The 20,968-nt window shown below is 35.8% G+C and overlaps 2 protein-coding genes and 1 long non-coding RNA gene across 4 annotated transcripts; 2 read left to right on the top strand and 1 right to left on the bottom strand.

Moving 5' to 3' along the window:
* Nucleotides 1-1,670: 1,670 nt before the first annotated feature.
* On the bottom strand, nt 1,671-5,965 carry LOC144562024 (adenosine kinase 2-like). Its single transcript, XM_078311149.1, has 13 exons — nt 5,697-5,965; nt 4,687-4,740; nt 4,487-4,533; nt 4,367-4,398; nt 4,173-4,274; nt 4,004-4,068; nt 3,832-3,908; nt 3,650-3,747; nt 3,494-3,564; nt 3,291-3,357; nt 2,816-2,932; nt 2,198-2,258; nt 1,671-2,065 (listed from the first exon to the last, which is right to left on the bottom strand). Exons 1-13 carry the CDS (start codon nt 5,777-5,779, stop codon nt 1,923-1,925), a joined length of 1,017 nt encoding a protein of 338 aa, XP_078167275.1. The 5' UTR covers nt 5,780-5,965; the 3' UTR covers nt 1,671-1,922.
* A 4,781-nt stretch (nt 5,966-10,746) lies between these two features.
* LOC144561382 (uncharacterized) lies at nt 10,747-16,380 on the top strand. Of its 2 annotated transcripts, none has more exons than XM_078310349.1 (5): nt 10,747-11,019; nt 12,027-13,412; nt 14,450-14,728; nt 15,206-15,416; nt 15,826-16,380. In XM_078310349.1, the coding sequence occupies exons 2-5, from the start codon at nt 12,048-12,050 to the stop codon at nt 16,179-16,181; spliced, it is 2,211 nt and encodes a 736-aa protein (XP_078166475.1). In that variant the 5' UTR covers nt 10,747-11,019; nt 12,027-12,047; the 3' UTR covers nt 16,182-16,380. The 2 variants fall into 2 exon arrangements, with proteins under 2 accessions (XP_078166475.1, XP_078166474.1); XM_078310348.1 differs by lacking the exon at nt 10,747-11,019 and adding an exon at nt 11,331-11,492.
* Nucleotides 16,381-17,522: 1,142 nt separating this feature from the next.
* On the top strand, nt 17,523-19,696 carry LOC144562025 (uncharacterized). The gene is made up of 3 exons (XR_013513956.1): nt 17,523-17,687; nt 17,786-17,868; nt 19,233-19,696. It is a non-coding gene; the product is annotated as an uncharacterized LOC144562025 (long non-coding RNA).
* The last annotated feature ends 1,272 nt before the right edge of the window (nt 19,697-20,968 follow it).

Genomic DNA, 20,968 nt, shown 5'->3' with positions numbered 1-20,968 from the left:
ACACGATACGTGATCAAGATTTCATTCCTCGATCACCCATTGTTTCAAGAGCTGCTCGAGCTGGCACACAAGGAGTACGGCTTTTCGGGTGCATCGGGGCTCTGTATTCCATGCGACGAGGATGTGTTTCTAGGTGTGATTTGCTATTTGGATAGGCAGCAAGAGCAGCTTCTCTTGGGATGTTGCCAGTTATAGCATCAATTAATTGTAATAAGAGCTAGATTTGGCTATTGCAAATTTGCAGAGCAGAGAATTGCCTCTCACTACAGAGTGAGTGTGGCAGCTAATGGAGATAATTGTATTGTACAATATATAGATTAGTAACTAATTAATGTCTAGTAATTTTTCAACTTGGCTACATGTGTCTAATTGTAATTAGATTTGTGCTTTTCACCTTCTGGTTATTTTGACAAAAACAATTCAGACATGTAAGAGCACATTTCAACTGTGGGCAGTAAGAAGTTGAATCCAATGGTCAATAATTGCCGGGTTCAGTTCCAATTAGGCACAACAAAAATGGTAATGATAATTTGTATTTTGATAGGATAGGATAGGATAGGATATATGTTGTTATTTTTCAATACTGAATACGGTTGTATATAATTAGGAATTTTCTTTTATCATCACAAACCCTAAGATAACACACACACACACACCGGTTTTGTAATATTTCAAAATTTTGATGTACTAAATTTTCAACTCATTATTGGGAATAGTTTGAATCCATTAATTTACCAACGTCAAAGTGCTCAAATTAGTGTAATTTATCAAAATTTTGGAATAAGTATAACCGATGATCAGGAATAAGTTAATGAACCTTCTAATTAGTTTATGTGGAGGTTAGCTTGGCAAAACCCTTTGTAATAGCCTACACAAGTAACACAATGCTACAAATTAGTTTGATAATGTTTTTAGTTACTTTATATAATGTTCCAAATGTGTACAGCAATATGAAGTTTTCAGCAATGTAGAACATTGGGACATAATATATAATAGAAATAATTGAAATCACCGGTACCATGCCTCACGTCATAAACATATGACCCCAAATCACAGTACCAAACAGCTGGTACAGGACAGTAGAACTGGATCAGTTGCAGCATGTGTTATCCATTAGAAGCTTGAAGCCTCAAACAAGGAGTACCATTTGATACAGCATCCATGATAAAACCAACTGCTGGCAATAAAATGTCGAGCAGCGCACAATGAAGAGTGCAGAATCACATCAAACTTCTGATATCAAACATATCACGGTAATTGTTTTCAATTTAAAATTTTAGCGCCGTCCAATTCTCTTGAAAGAGAGACCTAATGTTAAAAAAACGACATAATTTTTTTTCTGATTTGCAGACGGATCGCCAACCCGTTCACAGATCCACGGTGCGAACGGGTCACTCGAGCGGATCAAAGGCGTGTCAGTGCGCAGATCCACGGTGCGAACGAGTCAGTCCGCAGATCCATTCCGCGAACGGGTTGGCGATCCGTCCGCAGATCCACGGTGCGAACGTGGCGGAATCTGAAATCTGATTATTCGGGTGGTATTCATTTAATTCTGATTTTTGAGGGTGGTAGGAAAAAAAAAACGGTGTGAATGGACTTCACATTTTCTTCCAGAAAAACTCCTCACACATATGATTACTCTAAAATAAATGACTATAAATCACAGGTTATTTAATCAAAATTTCCCAACTCAGAAATATTATTGCAAGATTCGTAACACTGCAGACCTCTAAGCAGAGGCACAATCTCCCTCAAAAGGTAAAAAAAAAAAAAAGGGGAGAAATTGATACAATGGTAGTAAACCTCAATGATACCAATTGTTTTAGCCCAACATAAAAACACCAAATTATCAAACTTAAACAAAATTAAATGCTGACCAATGCGAATGCCCATTCATATAGGCAAAAACGACTCATGTCTATTTAGTTGAAGTCGGGTTTCGCAGGATAAGTGCATCCAGAATGTTGGATGATGACATTGGCTGCATAGCATCCACCTTTGACGCACTCCTCTATGCTCTTCTCTTGAACCAGCTGTGATAAGAATCCTCCCACAAATGCATCCCCTACAGAAAATTTACAATAAAAAATTAATTCTAGAAATTAGAACTAAAAAATCATTACAGTATTGTTATCCTTCGGGGCTGAAATTATTTTAAAAGAAGAGTCTATTGGGGGGGGTGGGGGGAGGATCATACCAGCACTGTTGGTGTCCACCATCTTCTCCTTTGGCAACAGAATTACAGGGTATGTTGTCACCTGTACTCAACAAATTCATTGCATTATTAGAATATCAGATAAATTTGCTAACCTAAAAGTTCTATTGGTGCTGAAATTATCTTCTACGGTCTAAAGTGCATAAGATATTCCTCATTCAGTAAGGGTGTATGTGTTATTTTGGTATGGTTTAGGATCCATTAATAATTATTTAATAATCAATCAATATCCAGAAATAATGATCAAGTTTGAAATCCAACACTTTAGGCACGACCTACACGGTAAATAACTAAATATATCATAAATATAGAAAATCACGAGATGCGGTGCATGTTGTACCATTTACCAAATGGTTTGAACTTTTTAACAAACCAAATTTAATTGGCCAGCAATTCATGCCAACAAGACACCTGAAGTTGATATTGTGGTTTTGAAGCTCTTTTCTATATTAATTTGAATATTGTTAAGGTTGTCATATAATTCCATTGTCACGAAATCCCATCCTTTTCATTCCTTGGCTTGATATGTCTTATTGAAACGCAGCACATCCATAAGACCCCCATATTTGTATCATTTTTTACTATATTAGAAAAACACACCTTTCCGTCTTTGGCAACAACAACAGGATCAGCTCCTTGGGTGATGACAGCAATTCTCTTGCCTGATACCTTCGGCAGAGCTGCCAGCTTAAGTGCTATCTCTTCCACATTATCTGTCTGCATTATTTTATAGTTGTTAATATCCAATTTATTTTATCAACCATGCAAACCATTTGATGTGACTATATTTTAGACTATGTCATGTTATAGTCCTTGAAGTAAAACACTTCCTTTTTGTCCCTGGACTTCCAATGTCCACATTTTCATCAAACATATATCACCAGAAGTTGAGTCACTTGATTGAGAATTTTAGCCATTGCTTCAATAAAAAATGGAACAAGGACCAAAATGTTATAACATATAATGTTTAAGTGACCAAAATGGACATTTTAGGATATAAGTTTTGATGTTTTACAAAATTATTCTGTTTCTTTGTAAACTAATTATGGTTAGGGCAGCGAGAAAGGGTTATCACCTGCCATCCATGTACTTCTGCATATTTCCTTGCTTCAGTCTCATTTCCAAAGATGTAGTCGCAGTATCTAAAGGAATACAACGTAAACAAAAAATTCAATACATATTGGTACTGGGCTGGTTTGATTCAATTCAGTATATAAACTAGATCAGTACCAGAGAGATCTAAATTGAAAACAAGGACATTCAAAGCATTGTACTTACTTGAGAGCATCATCCTGGACCTTGGTATAAAATTCACAAATAAATGGGGCAGAAAGGTTCATCATGAAAACCTACAAAAAACTTTATCAGTTAGATACATTCTGATAAAATTATTAATAGTAATAGAATTAGAGAAATTAAGAAAATAAATAGGACCTTGTTGTTTTTGGCAGCATGCTCGGCAACAAGCATGATAGATTCAGGAGACACGGTCAGGAAAAATCCAGCAATGTAAATGTATTTGGCTTTCTCAACTGTTTTAACAAAAGTGACATCAGAAATCATTTCATATATTTAACAAAACTGAAAAGTCAAATATAGAGACTAAAATTTGATACCAAGTGCCCAGTTTTCCGGTTTGGTTAAATGCTCAGGTTTGTAGTGGTTTGCAGCAGCTAGATTTGCAACAAGTGACCTGATGGAGATCAATAACATATAATATAAGCATTAGATATGTATAACATAATAGTCAGCATAAGATGAAAATCAACACAAAGCACAAGAACTGACCTTCCACTACCAACAATACAGACAGCACATGTCCCGGTTGGGACGTCAACCTCATAGTAGTGAGCCTGATTAAGCATAATAAAATTATATCATAAAGAAAATGTAAAAGAATTCCAAAGGTAAAAGGAACTTGGCATTAAAGAGAATTTTTTTTGTTAAAATTGTATACATTAACTCCAGAAGTTTCGGCATTTTTCTTCATTTCCTCTCCATATTTGTCTTTTCCAATACAACCCATGTAACTTGTTGCACCAGGAGATTGTAGCATCCACTGCAGAATTTCAACAAAAATGATTCAAATTAAAGAAAACAGTAAAATAGCAATTGGACTTGTTCTTTTTCCCTTTCAAATTTAAAGCTTGCCTGTGCAACTTTGATGGTATTTTGAGTGGCACCTGGACAAGAAATATGTCAGAGAGCATTCATAAAAATCATGATTCAAATTTTTAGGTGATACAAGACTAAGAAACATCAGATGATTACCGCCGGCAATAAATTCAACATTCTGTCTGGCTGTCAATTCATCATACCTAAAATTCACAAAAATTTCAGAAGTTAATTAATTGTGAGGTGTATTCAATTAAAGTATTTTTTTGTTATCGACTTCAAAAGTTGAGTTTTGTATTATTGTAAAACAGAATAATCGCTGAAATATAATATAAATGGAAGACATGCAAGCTTACATTGGCAAATGCTTCTCATCAGCGATTATGGCATTTTCGGGCAATATTTCATACCTATGAGCAAAGAAAGACAAAAAAAAAAAATATATATATATATAAACAACTTTGACCATTCAATGCCAAATTCATAACCTATGACACCAATAAGGTATTTGATTGACAGAGATATAACTGAACTTAGTTTAATTAAAGCACATTTTAACAGGAGAACACTATGTATTTGCCAATAATTTAAAAGACAATGATACAAGACATCAAGGAAGCAAACTTAAATAATTAATTACTAGGGGTCAAAGAGTCCCTTTAAAAAATGTTGACCTTTTCCATGGACCAGACTTTATTTTTTCTTTAGGGCTAAAATTCAATTAAAAGTAGAGAATCAAGACAAGACACTTCACTGGGAACAAAAATGGGCCAAACAAATGTCACACTAGTTGACTATTATCTCACATAACTAGAAAAAACATGCTACAAAACAAAGGAACGTCATAATCCTCATCTCATCACTTCTCAGAAAAGCATCCAAACAACCCTTCCAACAGACTCTCTCTCATGCTTTGTTACAGAAAAAAACATTTTTAATCAGATTTAATCTAGCATGCAAAATACCACGATCTCTAAAAGTGCAAAGATTCTGAACTCAATATCACCACTACCATACATTTGCTTTTCCTGATTTTCTGGCGCGCTTAAAAGTTAATTTAGCTAATGGCTATAACTACGAAAGGCAAATATACTACAACTCACACTGACAATCTGATAAATAATGACAAAGTCATGGATTTTTCGCCCTTTAAGACTGATTCAAAATTGCAAAGTTGAACCTATTTGTTCGTATTTTAATATCACGCCTCGTACAAAAATTGAAAACAAATGAACAGTATTTTTTTTCATTAGATCTAACAGTTGGATCGACGAACAATCATTTAAATTTTCAATACAGTAAGATCTGAAGTCTAATCAACACGGAATCGTAGAAATATAACTCAGAATAAGTAAGCGAGAAATACTTTTTAAGGAATTCGTCATCGACGACAGAGGAAATGTCCAGCAGAGGGTTACCCATGCCCAAAAGAACTCCCTCGCTCACCATTTTTTGCTTTAGGGAGAGAAACGGAGAGAGATCTGAGCTTAGTGTGAGATATAGCGACGAGGTGAGGAGGCGGGGAGAGATATTTTGCCTTTTTCTCCTCTAATTTATATATATATCCTGCAATGGACGAGGTAGCGCTTTTTTAGATATCTTCTCTATTTTAAAGATAACAGGAGATCTCCAGATAAAGAGTGCAGCATGTGCTGCTGCTTTGTGACTTGTGATACAAGTCGCCGCTAAACTGGAGAGCTTTAGGCTAGTAGAAAAACAGTCGCATTCGTTTACCCACCCACCCGCAACACAGGTGAATTCACATCCTCTGAGATATCTCATATTTTGCGTAACTTTTAGAAAAATCTCAACCGTTCAAATAAGTTCTACACGAATCTCAAATCTCAAATAATGCTGGCCCCTGCGGCATCCCCGAATAGGCACCGGACACGTCGGTCACGCAAAATATGTGATATCTCAGACACTCATCAGCATGGATAGAAAACATTTATATTGGCGCAGGTGCTAAAACCTTACTTGTCTGTAGCGAGTCATTTTCACTTAAGAATAAACTGGCGTAAACTGCAAAAGCATTCGTGGGTCCCGAATGCAGTGAATTGATGCATACTGAAGGTCTACCGCTGCATATGCAGAGGACTCGAACTCTCGTTGCGAGGGGGTTGGTGGCAAAGGACATGGGTCGGTGCGTTTGGTCTGGGTCCGAGATGGGACATTGATATGGCTCCGAGGCCCAAGCTCTACCCTCGGGGTTGGTTCCGGTCCAATTATGGAATACATATCACTTACAAGGTTACTCAAACTTTCAGTTGGATCCGAACCGTCAGATCTGTTGTGATCACACAGTCTGAATCTGAATTCAAAATTAGAGTTATTTTAGATCCGGGCTACCAATTATGTATTTGCCATTTGGAATTGTGGGTTCGGCTCCTCTCCTTTGTTGGACGGAACACACGGGGAGGATTCAAGATTTTCGTGAGAGAGGGGGAAAAAAAAAATTGAACCAGATTAAATAGCTAATTGAATTTAAATTCATTAACTAATTAGATATTTAATAAAAAAATTACTTTAACTTATACATTTTAATACTCTTACTTTAATTTCTGATTCTCTAACCTATAATTTTAATTATCAATCATAATTTAAAAAATATATTTTAATTTTAACTCTAAATTTAACCCTAATTATAATTCAAACATTCAGAGGAGGGCAAAAATAATTTAAAAGAGGGACAAAGTCGATCGGAATATCCCGATCTCCACTAAAACTCAAAATACATGAGGGTATAATTTGAAAAGAAAAGAACACTCTGGATTTAATCTCATATGGATAACAAAAATTCAGTATCTACTGTAAATATAGCAGATTCGTTTTGAAATTCGTGTCAGAGTTAAAGAAATCCGAATTTTCTAATTGTTAAATGAGGAGGGTTCAAATGCCTTCATTTTTTAAAACTTTAATAACTCAAAATTTAAAACTTAAAAGTCAAAATAAAATCATTAGATGTGATCTATCTTATTTTCTCTACGTGCTCATAAAAAATTATCACATTTCAATTTTGTTTTTATGTGAATCAATGAGTTCAAAAATTAATGTCTAGATATCATCCAAATTAGTACGTTTTTTACGAGCTCTTGATGGCAACCAAAACAAAATTGAAATGTCATAATTTTTTACACATGCATAGATAAAATAATGTAGGTCATATCCAACGGTTTTATTTTACTTTTAAATATTAAATTTTAAATTATTAGAGTTTTTAAAAATAAAAATATGATGGAGGCATATCAACCCTCCTCTTGTTAAATTCATACAACCTGAGGGGATACGGATTCCTTTCGGTATAGTTCCACTTTGAAACTGCCGTGAAAGGAAAGAGTTACAATTTTATTAAAAACTCACAGTACTTGCTGGAAAAGATTTCCTTCATGCTTTCTTGAGTATACTAAGAACTTTAATTTGACTTGATCATGTTGGATAATAGCTCGCTAGGATTAGAATGTCTTCTTTTGTCCGATTTTTTTTTTTTTAAGATAGAAAGGTGGTCTTCCAAATTCCATTTTTAATGTTTTTTTTTTTAACCTCGACAGCCGCTGCCAAAAATTCCATTTTTAATGTTATAAATAATTTCTCGTCCGGATTTCGAACTCATAATTTTCTAACATGAATGGCGTTAACCTTCATCCACCAGTGGAAAAACTAAAATTAGGATCAGTTATTTACACACATTAGTATCGGATTTTAACCGATCATGATCACAGCGATACTAATACTACACTAATCTGGATCGGTTAAACAACCGATCCTAAAAGTTTGAATTAGGATCGGTTGTTTCAAATAACCGATCTTAATAATACTAATTAGGGTCCGTTATTTGAAACAACCGATCCGAATTTGAGTTTCGGCCGAAAAAAAAAGGAATTAGGATCGGTTGTTTCAAAAAACTGATCCTAATAGTACTATTAGGATCGGTTATTTGAAACAACCGATCCTAATGTTTTTTTGTTTGTTTTTTCTTTTGCAGAACCAACATTAAAAAAAAGGAATCAGGATCGATTGTTTCAAAAAACCGATCCTAATAGTACTATTAGGATCGGTTTTTTGAAACAACCGATCCTAATGCTTTTTTTTTTTTTGCAGAACCAACATTTTGTGAATCCAGATTATAACGCATTACATATTATAACAAAAAATTTAAATCCAAAAAATTTAATTAACAAACATACAAGTGACTGATTGAGTTATTTCTTCAATTAACACACATTTATGCAATTAATGTTAAGCACAACAATAAAAAAAATAATTATTACCTCTTTTGCAATCACATCACTTGAGATTAGAAAAGACCCGAAAAAGAAAAACAAAGGAAACAGTTAGATGGAAAAATATTTTCCAATGAAAAATACAAAAAAAATGTGTTTTAAAAGTATAATAATGAGAAAATTAGATAAAGCTAATACCGTGATAGTTGATCGGCCGAATGATTAAGTAACTTGAGCGAGATGTCCTCAAGACTGTAAAACAATATACAAATATCATTAATTAATTTTTGAAACAATAAAATAAATTAAAAGACGGAGACAAACTTGAGCCGAGTTGTAAAACAATATACAAACTTGAGCCAAGATGTCCTCGGCTTTGAGAGGGAGAGACAGTGACAGAGAGAGAGAGAGACACGGAGGTCTGAGGATTTGAGAGGGAGAGACAGAGACACAGAGACGCTGAGTTGAAAATGAGAGGCGCAAAATGAAAATAAGAAACCTAAGTAGGTTATATATGGAGTTATCAGGATCGGTTATTTATTGAACCGATTCTAATAGTATTGAGACTCAAAATTTTTGGCTAAGTACAGAGGTGCGAAATGAAAATAAACCCTAGCACCAAATTAGAATTAGGATCGATTGTTTCAAAAAACCAATCCTAATTCTTTTTTTTTGCAAAACCAACATTAAAAAAAAAATTAGGATCGGTTGTTTCAAAAAATCGATCCTAATTCTTTTTTTTTGTAGAACCAACATTAAAAAAAAAAGAATTAGGATCGGTTGTTTTAAAAAACCGATCCTAATTCTTTCTTCTTCTTTTTTTGCAGAATTATGATCGATTATTTCAAAAAAACAAAATAAAAATAGAACATTCTTTATGCTCAGTGTAACAAAGTAATCATCTCCATTACATGTGGAGAGTGGTGCAACCTTTCCTCGTGGAACAGGTGCCCCAGAAACATTTGAAACAATAAATCCTTGGCACAAGGGGCTAAAGCAATCATCTCCATTATTTATGAAGTGATGTCATAACTCTTTATAACTTTGATTTGATTTGTGAGTTTGATATCACAAGTCTAAAGATAACACTAATTAAGGACTTGGCCTTGATTATTAATAATTTATTTTATTCAAATATACATAGGAAATATAGTTAGATTGTCTCAATGACGTCAACTTCTATTTTACGGTCTGATGGTTTCGAGAGCTCGACTCGTCCCGGCTTAGGGAATCCGGTTCGAGTCTCGCTGAAGTGACTTAGGGTAATTGTCGAGATACTCATACTCTAACCTCTTCGTATCTTCTATTGTCCAACCCAAGGTCCCTCGCACCTCGGGATCTGGGACTTATATAGGTGATCTTCTGACAATCATTCCGCGTTGTCAGGATTGTCAGAGTCTGCATGAAGGCGAGTAACATTCCCGCATAACTACTATACACGACGTCCTTGCGGATGCTTTGGGCTGTTCGTGCCGAGACAGGCCTTCCTGTTGGGCTTGGCCTTGAGCCTTTTCCTCTTGCCCAGGATCGCATTAGGCGGGTTTTGGGCCTTAGTTGTGTCATATCGACTTATTGGGAATGAGAGCCTTATTCTTAGTCCTGATCTGGCCCTTCATGGAAGATCCTAGGCCGGATTATTCATGACCCAACTCCATTCTTTTAAGGCTGTTGTTTACATGGTCCCATCACTACTAAAATCACTTTTGTTTTACAAATTTAGTTTCCGATTAGAGTGAAAATTTCTCCAAACTCTATAACAAAACTCAATTCCGAAAGAAAACAAATCATGGAAATCATGGGGGCGAAATGATAACTTCCAACGTCATCCACTCTCTCTTTTCAATTCGTATCCTCTGCATTAACTCAATAGCGCATCTTTTGAGTTAATACATCTGAACTGTTCGATCCACTTTAAGATCTGTGCATACTAAATCCACACTAAAATCAGACGGTCAAGATGCGTTAGCTCAAAAGATGCTCTATTGAGTAAATGCAGACGATGCGAACTTCTCTCTGACGCAACTGCTCCTGCACTATCCTCTGCATTAACTCAATAATGCATCGTTTGAGTTAACAAATTTAGACCGTCCGATCTGCTTTAAGAGCCGTGCAGACTAAATCACATTAAAATCAGACGGTCAAGATGCGTTAGCTCAAAAGATGCGCTATTGAGTTAATGCAGACGATGCGAACTTCTCTTTAACGCAACTGCTCCTGGCCTCTGCACACTCTTTCTGCTCTGTCACTTCACCCTGCCTATAAGACCAAGAGAGAGAAAATTTCTCCTCCCCCACCATTTTCCATTATAAGTTTCTCTTTCTTCTTTGCTTTTACCCGCCTTGTCTTTCTCTGAATACTGTTTCTTGCATATCTCTCCCATCCGAGATGAGTCTTCTTGCAAGCTAAAGAAAACATCCTTCCTTCCTTCCAGAAGTTTTCCTCGGAATTTTGTTTCTCCAAATTTATTGGGTATGAACTATGTGTGCTACTTCATGCTTTAGTTTTCGTATTAACCTGTACATTTTTTGTCTTATTTAGTAATAATTTTGTTCTTAATGGTGTAAATAACAAAGAAAATTGAAGCAATTTGTGTATGTTGTCTTTTAGCAAGTGTAAACCCTGGTTAATTTCTTAAACCCTAAGCACGAAAGACCAAATGTTCATATCCTAATCACTCGAACCATTCTGTTAAGAATCTTTAATCTTATGTCACCTTTTTAAATCCCTCTTTTTAATCCGGTATTGTGCAATTTTTGGGGGATTTTTTGTTTGATTCGGGACAAATTAATTGTGTATAGTAAGTAACAACAAACACTTGAATGAAGATTCTTTCAAAATCTAACACATCTATAGATTTTAATCTTCACTTGCAGAAAGGTTTTATATACCTTGTTGGAGTTAAGGCTTGGTCCGGGTGTTTCTTTGTCGGTTTTTCTCTACTGGTACTTTTTTTTTGTCTCAGTTTTGTATTCCTTTATATTAAACTAAAATTAAGCTCCTTATTTTTGTCTCAGATGATGTATAGCCATTACTAATTCCAAGGAAACATGTAATTTCGAGCTTTAGAGAGAGACAGAGAGTAGGAACCTAGTATTAAAGATATAGGCATATCTTTTGAAATAAAACCTTCCACAGAAAATTCAATGAATGTCGATGTACATGCATAAATGTTGCATGCACCGAAAATATATGTTCATGTGCTTCTTTTCTTCGTGACCCTATTTACTCATATTCTTTGGTACTTCTTGCCTGTGCTTTTTCCTCCACAATTTCTTTTTGAGTCCTGGTTTGCGCAAGGACCTTAAAATCATGTATTATGCAAAACCAAGTACGGAGATGATTATACAATCCAATTTCTCATAAATTAGGAAATTTATTATGCAATTCTTCCATATTCTTAAATTAAATTAAGTATGTTATTATTTTAGTTATAATATGTTGGTGCTCATGCACAGTAATTCTTTCCTTTTGATCAGATACATCAAGTTGAAGTTAAAATGGGATCTTTTGCGGATGGAAATACCGCCATAGAATTTGTTTTGAACGACGACGAGCTCGAGGAGGGTGAAATAAGAGAAGTAGAAGAGAGAAGTATTGCACATTTCCAAAACGCCCCCTCTTATTTGGATGATTTAGAAGAAGTGGAGATAAGAGAGGAAAAAGTAGTAGAAGAAAATATGGTGCACGTACAGAACACCTCTGCTTATTTCAATGATTCAGAAGAAGGCGAGATCAGGGAGGAAGTGCGGCTTTTCCATGGAGAGAGAGAGTCAAGTCAAACTGACCATTCCAGGGATAATGCAAAAGATCCTAGAGACAATTCTTTGACTAGACAGGTCAAAGAGTTTTATAATAAGAGATTTAAGGAGCTCCTCTCCCTGCAAGATTTTGAGCTTAGAAAATTCAAACTGTTGAGAAAAGTGCATGAGATGGAATTTGAGGTAAATTGCTCTGGGAAGCTCTCAATTCAAGATTTTAAGATTTTAGGTGACATGTTCAAGAAGCACATGAAAGCCCAGCATCGAACATTCATATCTGTGCAAATCGACACCAGAAATAGAGAGAACAAATTGAAGGAGCAGTGGCTCGAGAAGGCAAGAGAAGGTACTCTTGAGGGATCTTTCTGTGAACTACCCCTCCCCTGTTCAGGGTTTAAAATGAAAAAATTTGACTATAGGTCAGAAATGGAAGATATACTTGCGAAAAATGATAGTGATGACATGCATTTGGATGTAGTAGAGGATGAAGGGTCTTCAGGTTCTGAAACTTTGCTCGAAGCACAAGTGGAGTCAAATCATATGATAGCTGAGGTTTGTCAATGCAATGATAATGCAATTAATGCAACATGTCTTGATCGTGCTGTTTTTCCTAAATCTCCATCCATTAGCATACCAAGCTCTGATTTTGAGAGTGAAGAGATGTCCATTGAGAGGAATGAAATTGGGTGCTATGAGACAGCACTGGGTGTGCCTGAGACACGTGCAGATGAAAACATTAACCTTACCCTTAACCATAATTCTCCACAGGCAATTATGCCGGACTCTAATTTTGAGAGTGAAGAGATGTCCATTGAGAGGAATGAAATTGGGTGCAATGAGACAGCAGTGGGTGTGCCTGAGACACGTGCAGAAAACATTAACCTTACCCTTAACCCTAATTCTCCACAAGCAATTATGCCGGACTCTAATTTTGAGTGCGACGAGGGGACCTTAGAGGCACACAAACCAGCAAGCACAGATACGGCTTCTATTGGCTTGGCTGAGGCAAACATGAACACCAATTCTCTGCCTGGAAATGTGCACAGTGATCAAATTGTAGTTTCTGATACCTCTCATGTCCCTGCCAGATCTCAAGAGTGCCAGGTAATATGCTGTGCTTATTTGACAAAAGAAAAATTTATTGAAATGACGGATTGCACTGCTGAATTAGTCGTGGCTATTGATATTGGTTGTTATACCATAACATGGTTTGAAGGAACTGATATAATTTGGTACAAGTAAGATGTCCTATTTTGTTTGGTTTTATGCCCCCTACCTCACCACAAAGTCAAGGTAAATAGTAATAAAATAATGATAAATATAATGAATATAATAATAATAACAATAGTAGTAATACTAATAGTAATAATGGTACCAATAATAATAGTAATATACTAAATATAATACTACCTATATTATGCCTACACTATTGATTGGAGGGGCCTAAGTCCTAAGTCCTATGCCCTTGATCTCGAATCACTAGCCCTATGACCTAAAACCTATAACACTACCCCTAAAAAATATTTCCTAGGTCATGATTCTGGTACGTGGATCGCTAACTTCCACGCGCTCTTGTCTGAAGCCAACTCTTTGGCTACATTATATTCCTTCAAGTCCCTTTTTACTCCTTCCGATATCAATCTTGGCCGACCTTTGCCTCTCCTGGTGTTTTTGATACAACTTATATTTCCAATACGCAACGGCGCCTTGGGAGGTCTCCGTTGGAGATGTCCAAACCATTTCAAGTGGTGTTGGATGAGCTTCTCTTCAATCGGTTCTACCCCAAGTTTGTCACGTATATCATCGTTCCTAAATCAGGAATGATGATATAGTTTTAAATCTTAGGCCAAATCTAGTTTCATTTAATTTAATTTCAAGGGTCGTTAATTGCAAACAGTTGAAAACTTGAAATAGTGTCCACAGTGTTGGATTTCAATTTTTTTTTTTTTTGCAACGATCGAAGTCCTTGTTAAGTGATACTCCCTCTAAGATATATAGACCATGACTTTGTTAGGTAGTCTGGTGGTATTGATACATCTACTGTTTCGGCCTTCTTCTTTTTTTTTGTCTTTTTTTTTCATTTGTTTTTTAATGCATGTGACATGTGCGTCTTTCTCTGTTTATTTATTTTTTTATTCTAGGGGAACCCAGCTATCAGCTTGCCATATACTAGCAATTTTTCCACCACTACAAACCAGAGGCTTAGCACGGAAGGAAACATTATCGCTGAAACCCCACTGGTAAATCAAAATGAACCTCCTGTTGAACAACCAGCCACACAAATGCGGGCACCTGATGTGGTTATATTACCTCAGCTTCTTCAAATGGTGCGGCATGATTTGAGTACTGACCCGTTGCAGAATGAGCTAACTGCTCTGAGGAAATTACAAAAGACGCTCAGTGAGAGGCACAATGAAGAGGTATTTCCGTTTCTTGCTTCCCTTATATGTCCTTATAGGCTGCTGCAGCAGCACTTTACTATTTTGTGAATTTGCAAGATTATTCAATACCCCATAGTTCTGAAAATTAAAAGTATTACATCTGGTGCCTATCATGTTCACAATTTTAGAGTGGTTTCATTAACAACTGTCTCTCGGGAATAGGCGCCAAATCATAATGTACTTGATTGTTGGCACCTAGGAAAAAAAAAGCCTGCTACTGCTTTGAATTTAGTTTAGCATGGGACTAAACTGACAAAATAGAGTGCTTATTGTGGCAAGGGGTGGAAATGTGAATATTTGATGCAATATATACCTTTTCACTATGATTGTTACATATTTTCCTCTCTTTTTAATGATTAAATGATAATCTTTATTGTAAACACCTGAGTCTTAGGTGTTTGTTTATCAAGTTTGCTAATATCTTGATTCTCCCTCATTTTTTTTTTGTTTGCACAGATGGCACGGCTAAAGGCAGAGTATGAGAAAGAGTTGGATAACACAAGAAGGAAGTACAATCAGATGGAAGTAGAGGCAGATGCACAGTTGTCAGGTCATAGGGCCCACCTGAACATGGTATATCAAAAGGTGTGCATGCACCGCAGGCTTGCTGAGGAGTTCCAACACATGTTCTATCGACCCAATTTAATTGGTCAGCTACCCATGCACGGTATTGCGTTCACTCTTGGTTTTTGTCGGGTTATAATATCTAAACATGCAACTTTTTAACCCAGCATTGAGTTGAGCAAAAGGGCAAATTGTTTCTAGTACAAATTCACAAAATTTTAGTACTAGAATCTCCACTGGAATGGCGCATGATGTAAGCTCTTAAGAGGAAAGAACAATAGGTGTGTCATGCTATGGGAAAACTGCAATTAATAAGGGCACACGGTTTTGATAATATCTTGTTACACTTCGAGTTCTATGCAAAGATTTCAAGAAAAAAGCAAAGCTCAATGCAAATCGAAAAACATTCCGTGCTATTTGCATACTCTGTTTAACTTATTTGTCAAATTACGAAAGAACCTTTCATTATTTGTTTGTTTATTCTTATTATTGTTTTCTACTCAATTGTGCAGGTACTGTAGGTCCACAGCAATTCGCCCCTCCATCTCAACCTCAATTTAACCCACATCCCATTTTAAGACCTGCCACACCATTTGTCGCAGAGCCGCTATCCATATCAAATTACGGACTGGTCCCAAATCCATATACCATTCCTCAAGTAACCCAACCTCATCCAACCTTTACTGTTGCACCCACTTTTGGGCAAGGACCTGTGCTTCCAATGCAAAGCTTTCCATATTTTCTGAATCAACCAACTCTAATGCACTCATCTCTGGTAGGTGCTCCAATTGGTGGACTGGGTCCAATGGGTGTTTGTGGTCTAGGAATCCCCCAATATAACCGGTCGAGACCTTCATCCCTGTCCTAGCATGCGTATCATGTATGACTATGACAAATTTTGGATATACAGCTTGTAGTCGACTTAATTTTTGCGAGAGCATTTTCCTTTCTTCTCGGAGGAAAGCAGACTCAAAAAAGAAAAGGTGAATACTTGTGTTTAGCAATTAGAATATTGTGTGTATATTTTGCTGCTTTTGGTTCAAATGCCTGTTGTTATGGCCAATTATTATGCAAATAATTCTCGTAGGGGCTCTTTTTGTTTCTTTAGTATTTTGGATGAAAATCATCTAGAAGTTTGTTATACTCGACTTTAGAAAAATAGTAAGAACAAATCCAACAGTACATGTGGTCATTAGAGAAAATAAATCTGCTGCAATCCCAAATCCAATGAACAGTATCATGAAATTCCTGCAATCTTGAATTCAGGTGTCGAATTTTTTTCGAGAATGCATCTTGAAACAATTGGTTTTTCTGTGCATGCATCTCGAAATAATTCGACAGTTGAACTCGGATTGTAGAGATTTCAGAGTCATTGTTCATTGGTCTCGGATTACAGCAGATTCGGATCCATCATTGGAATGTGACTCGGAATCCTCTTGGCCTCCTCAGTAGCCTTCTCTCTCACTTCTCTAGTTTTCTTCTTATTAGACTTTTTAAGGTACACTCAAAAGAGAAACAAATATTTTAATTCAGACAATTTTATAGACTCTGTTGGTTTGAAATAAAAGAAAATATAAATAACTGACTAAATAGATAAAATAAGAAATTCATGTCTGAATCTCTACAGGCCAGTTGAAATTTTGTGGCCTGCAAGAAACTATTGTGGCCCAAAAAGAGCTTCAGGAACTAAATTGTACATGTAAGAAATTCTACAGTAACTAGCAGCAATGGCTAACAACTTCTTCAATAGCATTGGTAAATAGTAAATACTGAAAAGCCCAGACCTATAAGAAAACTTTAAAATGGGCTTTAGCCCAATTTGAACCCTGTCCAATCAGCAGAATTCAAATCCTCTAGAGTAACATACATTTTTTGTTTTAATCCTGATCGTCTGATCTCCTCTAGCACGAATGTTAAAGGTCCCGAGCATTCCACCTCGGGCCGGATTGGCTCGAATTCTGATCGGACGGTCAAGATCAAATATCAAAATTTGGGTTACTTTAGGGGAACCGGACCAATCAAGTGCGTATCCTCAGAGATATCTTATATTTTGCGTGATCGACGTGTCCGGTGCCTATTCGGGAATGGTGCGGGGGCCAGTATTATTGAACTTTGAGATTCGTGCAGAACGTAGTTAGACGGTTGAGATTTTCCAAAATGTCACGCAAAATATGTGATATCTCAGAGGATGCGAATTCTAATCAACACCGGGCGCATCGCAATTCGCAAATCTCTCTTTTTCTCGCGCTTTCTCCGTGAACTGAATTTTTCTTTAATGGCTCGCGGCGTAGCTCAGCTGATCCCACGGCCATGGGTACTCGATCTCGTCCCTGCTCTTGTTATCCTGCTCATCGCCGCTCATGTTCTCGCGTTGGTACTTTCATCACCCCTTCTCCCAATCCTTCTTCTTATATGATGTCCCTCTTGCTTTTTTTTGTAAATTTGTTTTCTTTTTCTTTTGTGTTGAATTAGGTTTACTGGATCTATAGGCTAGTTCTGGATGGCAAGAACCAGAGGAGCAAGCACAGCTAGTTCAATCTCTTAATTCTTTAATGGTAAGCTATATTCTCTAGCAATTGTCCTTAACAGATAGTATAAGTAAAGATCGATTCTTTTGTTTTTTCTTAGTTTCCAAAAGTTCATATCTGAATATGACGACCAAATGTTGGTGGTAACATCCTGTTGAAATTACTTGTTAACCAAAAGAATTGTTTGAATTTACACTTTGGACCTGGTATAATTACTCCTTGCTTAATTATCCATTATCAAGTTAAAACAGGAGAATCATTTGGTCTAAATTTAGATATAATTTATGGATATTTTCAAGATTTTGACAAGTTAAATCCATTGCCAATAACTCGCTTAATTTTTCAGTAGACAGTGAAGTGTTAAACAGGAGGAACCATTTGATCTAAATTTAGAAATAAATTATGGATATTTTCAAGATTTGACAAGTTAAATTCATTACCAATAACTCCTTAATTATCAGTAGACCGTGAAGTGAGTATTGAATAGGAGGAATCATTTGATATAAATTGAGAAATATTTTATGGAAATTTTGAAGATTTGACAAGTTCCATTGCCAATGACTCCTTAATTATCAGTAGACAGTGAAGTGAGTGCTCAACAGGAGGAATAATTTGATCTCAATTTAGAAATAATTTATGGATAGTTTCAAGATTTGACAAGTTAAATCCATTGCCAATTGATTCATTCCCAATTGTATATGTAAGAATAAAATCTTAATTATAGGAGATTTCTGAAAACTTGGATTCTATGTGTTCAAGTAAGTTTATACTGCTGAGTTAGACAGTGAAGTGTTTAACAGGAGGAATCATTTCATCGAAATTTATAAATATGGATTTTTCCAAGATTTCACAAGAAGTTAGTTCCATTACCAATTGATTCAAAACCCAATTGTAGATGTAAGAATAAAATCATAATTAAAGGAGTTTTTTTAGAACAAGGATTCTACGTGTTCAAGTTTATATTGCTGAGTTAGGCAGTAAAGTAAGTGTTAAACAGGAGGAATCATTTGATCTAAATTTAGAAATAATTTACCGATATTTTCAAGATTTGACAAGTTAAATCCATTGCCAATTGATTCAACCCCAATTATAGATGTAAGAATAAAATCTTAAAAAGGAGCTTTCTAAAAACAAGGATTCTATGTGTTCAAGTAGTTTATAGTGCCGAGTTAGGGTTTAATTGAGGCATGGCAGCTGTTTGGGTCATTGTTTCAACTGTTATGCTTGATACTGGTACCAAATTTCTGGAAAAGACTGTATATACATCAGCTAGGACCAAATTTCCCTTTCCAATTATTATTTAGTCCTTCTATTTTGAAAAGCCTCTTCACCAACACCAACTAATTTGATCCTACTTTATCACCTAACTTGTCTCTCTCTCTTCTTTTCAGGTCATAATGCACAAAAAATAGAAGATAACCTTCCTGATCTCCTACCATTGACATATTGGGTTTTCGGTGTGGAAAATGATTCAGTTTCCTTTCTTTTGTTTGTTTGTTTCCTTCTTTTTTTTTGTTGAAATTAGTTCTTCTGAGCAGTTGTAATTAGTTGTAGTGTCACTAGCAAAAATTTTGTTCTACATCTTTGTTGCAACCGAAGGTGTCCGTTTCATAAAATGTCGGTACAGCACAGGCACAGACACTTATCCAAAATCAAACTTAAAATAAGATAGGAAACATAAGCAAAGGCAATGTAGAAGTAGATTAGCAGTAGGCTGTTTCTCACCTAACTTTTGATAGCTATTTTTTTTTTTTTTGTTCTCTAGATTTTGCTCATTTGTGTGATTGTGATTTGTCAAGTAGCTTATATTGAATTTTTTTTTTAAGATTTTGCTCAAGAGGCCCCCAAGTTGATGGAACTGACAACTAAACTATATTTTTTTATGATTTAATATTACAAATAAACTAGATCTTTGATGATATAATATTATTCATTTTTTATTGTCAACATAAGAATATAAGATTAAAGAGTTGTTGCTTGACCCTCCGTTTTTATGTGAAATGGAGAGGAGGGAAGCGTAGACATTTTCATTTAATGTAGAAAACACGCATGAAGCCTTGTATTGGTACTGACAAATTCAGAAATTCAGACAATGCCAACTAAAATTCACAATTTTTATTAATAGAAAAATAAATAAATAAATAAATAAATAAATATCGACAATGAGAGAGAGATTGACGGAAATTCGACATAAGAAAAAATGTGATAGTCCATAATGTCCAGTGTAGGGCTGGCAAAAAAATTCAAGGTTCGTAATTCGATTCGGGTTTGATTCGGGTTTGATTCGAGTTTAATTCGATTCGAAATAGGTTCGAATTGAAACGAACCAAACCAGGTTCGGTTCGGAATTAATTCAAACCAAACTCAAACCTAGCTTGGTTCGATCGAAATAGGTTCGTGATTTTTTTGTGGTTCGAATCTCATAAAATCACCGGCCATCCATTTACCTGATGAAATTAAAATCCAAGATAGAGAGTCATAATTTAACTTAGCCGACACTCCCTCGCTCTCAAATGTCAATAACCTAGTTCTCTCTCCACCTCTCCCTAACTCACTCTCCCTCTAGCTCTAAAATCTAGCCGACACTCTCGGTGACTGGCTGTCTCTCCGGCTGTCACTCCTCTCTCCGGCCTAGATGACTGTCTCTCCTCTCTCTCTTCGGTTGTCTCTTATAGTTCATACCAGGAAAGCCATCTCTGATGTATTTTTTCATGAACAATTTTTCAACTTAAAAACACTTATTTCATAGTTCATACCGGTAAAAGGAAACCATGTGACTTTTGTCCCGCGAGAAAAAATTAATGTATAAACTACCGGTATAACTAGGGCTGCTAAAAAATAATTTAGTTCGTGATTCGATTCGAGTTCGATTCGAAAAATGTGTAGTTCGCAATTAATTCGATTCGAAACGAATCAAACCAGGTTCGGTTCGAAATTAATTCAAACCAAACTCAAATCTAAGGTAAGTTCGGTTCGGTTCGTTGCCACCCCTAGTCCAGTGGATGTTATAGAGAATTATGGTCTTTTTAGCGAAAAAGATTAATCTATAATTAAACAGTGAAAAAAAACGAGACTTCATTATCTATCACGGTCAGGAAAAAAAAAAAAAACTACACACTTGGTCCCC

Source organism: Carex rostrata, chromosome 11 (assembly GCF_964058835.1).
Source record: "Carex rostrata chromosome 11, lpCarRost1.2, whole genome shotgun sequence".
NCBI lineage: Eukaryota > Viridiplantae > Streptophyta > Magnoliopsida > Poales > Cyperaceae > Carex > Carex rostrata.
This window is presented reverse-complemented; position numbering and strand designations above follow the sequence as displayed.

Coding starts and splice junctions, on each gene's coding strand:
- LOC144562024 (XM_078311149.1), bottom strand. CDS start 5,779: ATGGTGAGCGAGGGAGTTCTTTTGGGCATGGGTAACCCTCTGCTGGAC. Junction 4,275..4,366: donor ATACCATCAAAGTTGCACAG/GCAAGCTTTAAA, acceptor GAAATTCTGCAG/TGGATGCTACAATCTCCTGG. Junction 2,933..3,290: donor CAGAAGTACATGGATGGCAG/GTGATAACCCTT, acceptor AAAATAATGCAG/ACAGATAATGTGGAAGAGAT.
- LOC144561382 (XM_078310348.1), top strand. CDS start 11,370: ATGAAGATTCTTTCAAAATCTAACACATCTATAGATTTTAATCTTCAC. Junction 11,493..12,026: donor TTGTCGGTTTTTCTCTACTG/GTACTTTTTTTT, acceptor CCTTTTGATCAG/ATACATCAAGTTGAAGTTAA. Junction 15,417..15,825: donor TGGTCAGCTACCCATGCACG/GTATTGCGTTCA, acceptor TCAATTGTGCAG/GTACTGTAGGTCCACAGCAA.